The sequence below is a fragment of the Alnus glutinosa genome, chromosome 4 (assembly GCF_958979055.1).
Source record: "Alnus glutinosa chromosome 4, dhAlnGlut1.1, whole genome shotgun sequence".
NCBI lineage: Eukaryota > Viridiplantae > Streptophyta > Magnoliopsida > Fagales > Betulaceae > Alnus > Alnus glutinosa.
This window is the reverse complement of record NC_084889.1, coordinates 2,097,333-2,107,556: the sequence shown is the minus strand read 5'-3', so window position 1 is coordinate 2,107,556 and position 10,224 is coordinate 2,097,333. Positions and strand designations below refer to the sequence as shown.

Genomic DNA, 10,224 nt, shown 5'->3' with positions numbered 1-10,224 from the left:
GCTACTAAACATTGCCATTAACTTTGTGAGATATTTATGCGGTATATAACATTACTCTTTCACGTGTACGTATATATACTCAACACATAAAAATAAAATTAAAAAGAAAGAAAAAAGGGAAGAGGTTGAGAAAAATTATATATATATATGGAAAGAAGAAGATAAAATAGATAATGATTTGTCCTAATTAGATTATGAACCATATATGACACATGCATAGAACTATAGAAGCTAGATGCATGAAACTCGACATCTCGCTTTCTCAACGTAAAATATAATCAAATTTTTGTATTCAATAACAAGTGATAAACTAGTTGCTTACTCATCGGCTCTTGTCCGTATTTTGTGTGAGGATGCTTGCGCCGATTCCTATATATGGATGGGTCTAAATCTCCATATATATATATATATATATATATGTTAATTTCCTACTGATAATGACGTACTGCTGATCACTACATTACCCCTTGACAACTGGAGGATAATTTTGCATTTGTATTCCTTTTAAGCAGATGATGTGAGATGTAGTCATGTAGGGTTAATTACCAACTTACGACAACCTTATTTTTTATTTTTTTTATGTTTAATCTGGAACATTACAAACTGTCAGCAAATTAACTCATTTTTGTACTCGATTTGTAGTCAACTCTATCTTCGATCAACTTATTTATTATTTCAATTAACTATAAAATATATTTTCTATCCAAAGTATTAAATGCATTAATTTAAAAGATCTACCTCATTTATGTTAACACGAAATTTTCAAGTGTATAGAAAAAAAGATTGCACAGTATTTTGTAGTTGTACCCCGCATTGGCTAGAGATAGTACTGATCGAGGTCAGTCCTAATTTAACTATAACTTGAGTGATGGAGAAGAGAGTTTGCCACCTAGGCCCCGTTTGAAATCCCTTTTCCCCTTCCCTCCCCTTTGAAATTTTTTTTTTAATGATTGAAAAATAAGATTGATGTGATATAAAATTGAAATAATTTATATGAAAAAGTGAGAAAAATTTGTATTGAAGTGAGTTTTTTATTTAAAAAGTAATAAAAAAGTGTTGATGTGATATAAAAAGTGAAAAAAAAAAAAATTAAGAATGTTTTGAAATTGATGTTTTTTTGAGAGAAGTGAAAAGAAAGGGGAGGGGAGGGGAAATGGGATTTCAAACGGGGCCCTAGCCTTTGCAGTACTTTCAACCGAGCTAGTGTCGTACGTACAAAAACCCTAGAGCCTCAGTAAATGTCTCGATCGACCAAAACACTTCGACTTTGTATAATCAACTGAATTAGATGGCCAGCCGTTCCAGATGATAATTCAATGAAAATCTAGCTGTGTAAAGGTATTAAAATGCTCATTAATTTAGGTGGCTATTAAGTGGGATATAGTGGTTATGGTTGGTGATCATCATATTCAATCAATATTGGACAATTAATTGAGATGAGCTCAAAACCACTAAAAATATGAGTACCATATTGTCTGTTGTTTTCAGCTTGCAATTATTAGTTATATATATCGATCAGATAATCATCAAATCATCTTAAACACTAATATATAAACTAATTCAAAATTCATGGACGTACATGGGTGGGAATGGGACTTTTAACAACTTCTTAATGAGAATGATCGACTGAATGAGCTTCAATTCCGTGCCACACAACGTGGATTAACAATAGACCGGCACTCACTAAACTTATGAATTGTCGGCCTTTAATTCACTTATTTTTACACTTGGCCATGGATATATATGCGGCTAATGCATGTGTGTTACTCGATCGTGGGAGTAGTTCTTCTGAAATTTGCAGAGTTCTAGGGGGAGAAGATGCAACAATTTAATCCTCAGTGTTAAATCATTTAATTCTCTCATTCTCTAGGTGTTAAATTATCATTTACCCTAAAAGCTTATATATATAAGTTAATAAAAAAGCATGAATATAATCATTTAATTAAATTCAGATCTTATAATCATTTAATATGGTATCACGAGCTCGTGGTCATTTAATATGGTATCATAGTTAAATATTTTATGTGTTGAATTTCACTTATTGATGGAGAGATCAGTTTGAGCTCACATGTGAGTGTGAGTGTGAGTGTTAAAGCATTAATTAAATGATTAAATTCACATTTTCTTGTCAATTCAAGCTTTTGAAATAAGTGGTGATTTAACATTCTCGATCTTTGTAATTTTTTTTTTTTAAAAAAAAAAATCTCCAAAACAAACATAATATGTTAACAAATAAAGCCTTATCCGGTCTCTATGATTTCACAAAGTGAATCTGAAAATTAACCATCAATTCTAGGTTGCGCACAAGTTATGTTGCAGCTATTATTGCATGGATTTGCAAGAGTCAAGCAGTGTTTATGGTTCATAATTACCTCGAGTCAAAAAGTAACGTCGATCTACTTAAGTGGGAGGAATTTCAAAGATTTGACAAAGGGAGTTTGAAAAACCTTTCTGAATCCTGAATATTTTCAAGGTGAAGGAAATAATCTCGTACGTACAATATCTAGTAGTTGACTTTTATATCAGGATCTTATAAACGTAATGAACTAAGTGGGTCATATGTTCTCCAACTCACTTTTTAAAAGAAAAAAAAGTTTGAAACGACACATTTTATCTCATAAGTACTTTCAAATCATATTCTTAAGTTATACGTTTGGTATATTAGAACGAGTAATGTTAAAAATTATATTTTTATTCCATAATATTGATATAATAGGCCAAACCAACCCCTAATTAGATCATTCTTAAAAATAATAATAATAATAATTTAAAAAAAAAAAAAAAAAAAAAACAAAAAAGCTTTGTAGAGAATGCATGGGACATGATCCATGCATGCCATTCAAATTCCAAAGGATTCAAGTTTTCTGTATATTTTGCCACTAAGATATGTTCAAATATTATGTTCATAAGGCATTCAATTTTCAAAAGGTACATCATTATGACCGGATTACTTAATTAGTTGGGATGGAATCATGTTTCAACTATTTTTTTTTTAAAATATCTCAACTAAAAAAAAAAAAAAAAAAAAAATCATCTCTTAAAAAACTTTTTTTTTTTTTTTGGTACTAAAAAAAATATATCCCCCTTGGGTGGCCGACCACCCTAATTAAGAAAATAATGGGATTCTTTTTTCTTCTTCTTCTTCTTCTTTTTTTGTTTAATTTTTGTTCGGAAAATGCTATTACATTATATATGGGGAATAGCTAGCTAATTAGTTATCTATTCGTTTCCTTTTTTATTTCTTTAGAAGAATAGGTGTTCTTCATTTCAGGAAAATGTCCCAATAAGAATAGCTAACGTAACCAAATAACAAAATAGCTATTTCATTTTTGGGTCTATTTTTATATAGCACATCAATTTGTATATTTTTGACTTATAATAAAACTAATTATGTAATTAATGTTTCTAGGATCATATATTCATTTCAAAGTCATTTCGGCATCACATCGTTGTGCAAATCACTTCGTTTGTACCGACCATCTTGGGCCAAAATTTCTATAGATGAAAAACGTGAACCAAACCATTTTCGGCCGACTTTTTTTCGTCATTGGTTTTCGGGTACATTTTTGTATGACTTTGATAGCTTCAATACTTCGAATCATGGAAACCGTATGTCGGGGCATCAACAAATTAGACTAGTGGAATTTGCCTCATTTTATTGCTTAGAAACACTCAAGTGGTGTAACATCATTTCTAAACACGACTACGCTTTTTTACTCTCAAATTGCCTCCTTTTTCTCTTCGGCAAACCCTAAAAGTGGGCAATCAAATGTTATGTGGGTCCGAAAAGACTGCGCCCACCGCTGCCTAAAAAATTAAAAAAAAAAAAATTAAAAAATTAAAAAATTAAAAAAAATAAATTAGGAAGTGCATGTTTTTGGGTTCCGGTATTTAGAGGGGAGATCTCGTTACATTCGATTTTATCAGACTATGATGGTTTTATTATTCTCGTTTCATATCCGCTGATATAACGTGTTTTAAAGGACTTTTCATGTCAGCCACTTAAATCACGCTATGTTAGCTAGTGTAAAATTGAATTAATGTGACAAATGGGTATGAAAAATAACATTATTTTTTCTTCCAATTTGATGTGAACTCAAGTTTTGGGCATATATAAACTTAAGTTTTGTAACATGCATGTGGATATATTGATCGGATTTGCCTTGTGATCTTTTCATCTTTACTGGAGGGTTTTTCATGTAAATTTGGCGTCTTGTTGTGTGTTGCTCTTTTGGTGCATGCTTGATTAATTGTACCCTTGTATGTGATTTTCCTTAATTTTACTTGTTGCTAGCTGGAGTTATTAATTTAATTCACACATATATAGACAAAATAGTTTAGCCAGCATCAAACACTTCCTAATTAATTATTGGTATATATATATATATATATATATATATATATGGGCCTATACATTAACTTCGTTTGGAAATTAAACTGAAATGTAGAGTTCACATGCACAACAAGCACGTCACATGTGTGTATCTCATTGAACAAAAACCTGCAATCATCCATTAATGGGGCAAGGGATGTGCATATAACTTTAAAATAAAAATAAAAATCAATCAAATAGGTAATTAATTCAATATTTTTTAGTATAAAATAAAGTATTCCCCAAGGGGCAGTTGCATATATATATATATATATATATATATAGTACATGGTGCCTTAGCTTTAGATTCACTAGGGTCACCGACCGACTTCATAGTTCATCAAAACAGTTCGGATCGAGCTATATAACCAGTCTTAATTGGTGAGTTGGTTCATTTAATTTCCTCGGCAAATAAAATTAGAGTCCTGGTTCATTATTATTTAAGGTGGCTCGCTATACTCTGCCAAAGTGCCAAGAATCAAGTTGACTATCATATATGCCCGGCCACCAACTACCACTAATATTTCTAACCCGATCGAAGGGTTTAAAGCTTATAAGATGAGGCTTAAGAGGCCGTCATTAATTAGAAAATCATTTGAAAGAGACATCAATGAGATTAAGCTTCTAATAAATTAAGCTTAAAAAGGAATAAACAAAAGTTGCTTTAGATTACACTACTCCACTTGGCATAAAACACTACTCGACATCGCATATCGGGCCAGGTTTTGAAGCCGCCAAACTCATCGACCATCGTCACGATGAAGTATATATATATATTCAGCTTTCTTTACATATAAAAGAAACATAATTATAAATAATTAAGTGAACTTAATAGGTACAAAAGCAGGTAGTACTGTTAGTTTAAGGAGTTTAGGAGATGGGTATAAAGTTATTAAATTCTTGTTAAGTATGAGAGCTGTTGAGAGTGGAACCCACGAATGTCATCAACATGGAAATGGTTTTCAATTATTGTCCTTTTCTTTTACGTGCTTTTCAAGTTTTTTTTTTTTTAATCAAATTTTGAATCTTATTGATAAAAGACCAAAAGGTCAACATTGAGGGACAATACATTCCCTATAAACAATGTTATAGATAATGGATGAAGTTTCCTCTGACCATATAGAATTTATGACATGAGTTACAGCCGCTCAAGTTAAAAAATGAGCTGTTGAATTTGTCTATTTACGCATATAAACAACTTGAGAGGATTGCAAAGAATATAATGCCGATCTTATACCCTCAATAAAATGCCCAAATCTGTTTAGAGGCTAGCTATCTGAATTGTTTGTTTTGACAACCTGTATATCACCTTCAAGAATAATGTCAAACTTCCTAATTTCATTAATAAAAATAACTGCATGAAGAGCTGCCCACGCTTCTGCCATTGTGGGGTAAATGCTAGTTGAAATAGTAGTACTTCAAGCAGCCAACACATGCCCTTCACTATCCCGAGCAAAGGCCCCAAAATCTACACGATCCAATTTCTTATCAATAATGGCATTCCAATTTACCTCGATTTTTCCTGTGGGGGGAACTGCCCACGTTATCAGCTGAATTGGAAGAGAGGGTTCTAAAATTTCCAATTTTACCGTATTCTCCTTATGAAATTCCTCAAGTGAAGCCCGAGCCCCTAAGCACTTCCAATGGAGGTTTAAATAAGCCTCCATTGATAAAAGTATTCTTGCGAAGCCAAATGTTGTGTGCCAATACTGCCATCGGTTCTAATTCTTCTATAGTGCGCCGCTCCCTCAGTTCTTCAAATAAGGACTGGAAACTTTGTTTATTAAAATTAAAGGCCTTCAACATTATCATGTCTCTTTCAAGAAAAAGAACCTTTGTAAAAAAAAAAAAAATACTAGCCAAGCCGTGCATGCACATGTGACAGATGGCATGTACGTGTGTCTGTGTACGAGGGAGAGAGAGAGAGAGAGAGAGAGTACTGTTAACTTATTTTGCTGAGGGACATTGATCAAGAAAACAAAAGAAGAAGCCAGAATCAAGACACAAATTACAATGAACAAAAGAATAGTCTGAGCTTTCATAAGACGAGAGAAAGGAAGCCACGTTCATTGTATTTTTCCTTGATACTAGAGAAAAATAAATATCATTGTTGCCGGGGTGGAACTACATGATGGTACACCCCCCCGCCACAATGTCCTCCAAAATATATATATATTTTTTTTTAAAAAAAAAAATAATAATTTTATAATTCTTTTTAAAAAAAAAAAAAAAAAAAAAGTTTAGCTTTTTCATTTTTCATTTTGTTGATATTTTTCTTGTACGAAGTCTAACACTAGCTACGTACCCCATTCCCCAAAAGAAACCAAAAGAAAAAAGAATTGCACAAAAACGGCTACCTGTCTGCCAGTCCAACAGGACTTGCCACCTCCATAGACAATGTTTATGGGCCGATCCATGAGCTGAGCCCAACACCGTTGGAATCCAAGTCCTGCTTCTTCAAGGATAGTTTCCTAAACCGCCAAGTTTCTCATTTCTTCCTTACACCTTTGTGCCTGCTGTGTGGTGAGCTGGGAGAATCAGCAACTCACCTGAAATCAACCGTATGACGTTGTCCTGTTTTTGAATAATGGCCAAAAGAGGGGAAAAAGGAATTACAAATTTATTAACTGCCCGTTCAAGGCGACTGATCTTCTCCATCAGAGGATCGGACGGCTGTGGTGGGACGTATGGCACTATCTGATTCATGGGAGTGGGAGCCAAGGACACGGCCGGTACTGCAGGAGGCTTTCTTCGGATCTCTTTCTCATAGCGATCCACAGGTTCAGGAACTGCGGGCCGATTCTGAACTGGAGGGGGTACTGGGTCTACAAGTCTAGCATCTGCTACTCTTGGTTGGCTTTGTGGTTGTGGATCTGTGTCCCCTAAGCAGGGGTGGTAGATGGATGGAGGGTTTGTTCCTTGAGCAGCAGGTGCAGCCAGGGTATTTCCGATGGCTACCTGCGAGGTCAATTGTGCTAGCATCCGGGCAATCTCAGCTAGAAAACTGAAGACGTTGAAAGTGAATAATTGGTAAAGGTAGAAAACTGAATGTAATAAGCTTCAGTCATCCCAGGAGGGCATAGAAAACTAACGCACACAAATCAATAAATTGGTATTCATATCAAAGAAAATACAACTAGTGACAAGAACATCTGGTCCTATACTACTGAGGCATGGAAGTATTACCTGGTGCAACTATCTCCTACCATGGGCTTTAAGTCACAAGAACATTGTAGCCTCCAACAATACCCAGCTAGAAACTTTTAACATATTGCTGTGCAAATCACACAGAAGCAACCATGACCACAATATAGAAATTGTTTAACTATCAATGTTAATTATAATCCTTGAACAACAAGCTCCAAAGATAAAATAAACAGAATTTTTGCTAATACCTGCCTCACCCTAGGCTAGTACCCAGAACCCCAATTCAGGTTCCACATCCCAATTTTTCCCATCCATATCCATTCCAAAGAAAGAACAGAATGGTGAGACGTCGGGGGCAAAAGTGTTACCTCCCGTGGTTTGCTAGTAATGTGCATTGCCTAATTATTCAAAAAAACAGCCCGAATCATCAAATTCAGCTAACTAAACCTACCCAATAAGGCCTTTGAACATAGCTTGAATCTTGTGACTACAGAAGAGATTTGGTGTAATCAATATGCTTTCCAAAACTGAGGAGTCGTTGCTGCAGCTTTCTTTATGAAGCAACCATTGTCCAATCACTATCCCAAAGAGAAAATGTATATCCAGATGAAAATGTTTGAGCGATGCCATTTCAGCTGAGAGGAGGAAGCATATGTTTGGCAAGCAGATTGAAATAATTTTGTGGCAAATCAGTCTATTTGTTTCAAGTTACAGGATGATATAAGATAAGTTCGTAGTGCTTGTCTTATCCCTCCTTTATCTTTAAGTTCCCTGCCCAAGCTCGAACAGGTCTGATACATATCCAGATGACCTTAACAGCTTTGTCAACCCCCTCAAAGCTCCGTATATTTCCTCTCTCTCAGGATGCCTCTCATCTAAGGAATAGAACTCAACAACAGACTCATTGACCTCAATCAAGCTACATCCTGGCAATTTTCTGAACCCAGTATCCCTCATTGAAACTTTTAAACGTGCAACATCTTTCCATCTCCCAAGATCCCCATATATATTTGAAAGCATGACGAAATTTGCAGGGTTCTTCGGTTCAAGTTCGATAAGCCGTTCAAGAGCCAGTTCAGCCAACTCAATGTTTTTGTAAATCCTACATGCCCCAAGTAAGGCAGCCCATATAATGGCATCTGCTTCCATGGGCATCTTCCTCACAAACTCTACAGCCTGGTCTAAAAGACCAGCTCGTGCAAGCAGATCAACCATACAACCATAATGTTCAATTTGAGGCACAATTGAGTAATCATCAACCATTGATTGGAAATAGGAAAAGCCATCTTCAACTAATCCCATGTGCGTACAAGCGCACAAAATTCCTATGAAGGTGATTCCATCTGGTATTTCTCCAGCATTCTTCATCTGGCAAAACAAAGTTAAGGCATCACTCCCACGTCCATGAGTTGCTAAACCATTGATTATGGTGTTCCATGTAATCAAATCCTTTGTACCCATGCTCTTGAACACATCAACTGCATTTTCTACAGTTCCACATTTTGCATACATGTCAATCAAAGCATTCCCAACGTAAAGATTTCCCTTATATCCATTACTTTCAGCGTATAAATGAACCCACTTACCCAAATCAATAGCTCCTAATCTTGCACATGCAGACAACACGGTCACGAGTGTGGCATCACTAGGACGCACATTACCCTCAATTAGCATCCTTTTGAAAGTCTCCATAACTTCAAAAAAATGATCATTACGGGCATACCCTCCAATTAATCCGTTCCAAGAAAAAATGTTCCTCTCAGGCATCTCTTCAAACAGCTTCTCACATGCCTCGACATCCCCATTATTAGCATAACCATTCAACATAGTATTCCAAGACATCACATCCCGGTTCGGCATCTCATCAAAAAGATTGCGTGCAGCTAACATATCACCCAATTCAATATAACCCGAAACCATGGTGTTCCACAACACAACATCTCGCTCGGGAGCCAAATCAAAAAGGCGCCGTGCAGAAACCATCTTGCGACACAAAATATACCCACTAATCATCGAAGTCCATGCAACGACATTCCTCTCAGCCATCTCACCAAACACCTTGTAAGCAGCTCCAATCGCTCCCCCACCGGCATACATATCAATCAACGTAGTTCCCACAAATGGGTTTGCTCTAAAACCACCCTTTATTGCTACACCATGCACTTCTTGGCCTTCTACGCATGCCTTAACTTTCCCACAAGATTTCAAAACAATAGGGAAGGTAAAGCAATTGGGTATTACGTCTGAGCTCTTCATTTGACTAAACAAAACCAAAACTTCCCTATAAGACTCATTTTGAGCATACCCTCTGAACATTGCATTCCATAGCGCAATGCCCCGGTCTGGAATTCGATCGAACAAATGGCGGGCATAAGCTAGTTTCTTCAGCTTCACACATACTGTGATAAATCTTGAGGTAATGTAGTCGTTGTGTTTGAATCCGTGGGTGATTATCTGGGTTTGGATTTGGTGGAGGTGTTTTGGAGTCTTACATGACTGCAAGAGCGAGATGAATTTGTCTTCGAGAAGTCTTTGTGGTGGCTTTTGGGCTAAATTTATTAGGGCAATTTTCTCTATCTTGGCAGTAAGCTCGATATTGTAGTGTGGTAATGGTATGGTCCTAATTGTTGAAAGGTTTTAGGTTGAGCTCAATTTCCACGTGTTTGACAAACTTTCCTTGCCATTCCTTAACACTTCACAAGAAA

General features: G+C 35.7%; 1 protein-coding gene across 1 annotated transcript; it reads right to left on the bottom strand.

Moving 5' to 3' along the window:
- Positions 1 to 6,420: 6,420 nt before the first annotated feature.
- Positions 6,421 to 10,156, bottom strand: LOC133865612 (pentatricopeptide repeat-containing protein At1g08070, chloroplastic; the record flags this gene model as incomplete). The annotated part of the gene is made up of 2 exons (XM_062302029.1): positions 6,421 to 7,376; positions 7,559 to 10,156. A coding segment is annotated over one exon (1,875 nt), but the record flags the coding sequence as incomplete, so codon positions are not given.
- Positions 10,157 to 10,224: the final 68 nt, after the last annotated feature.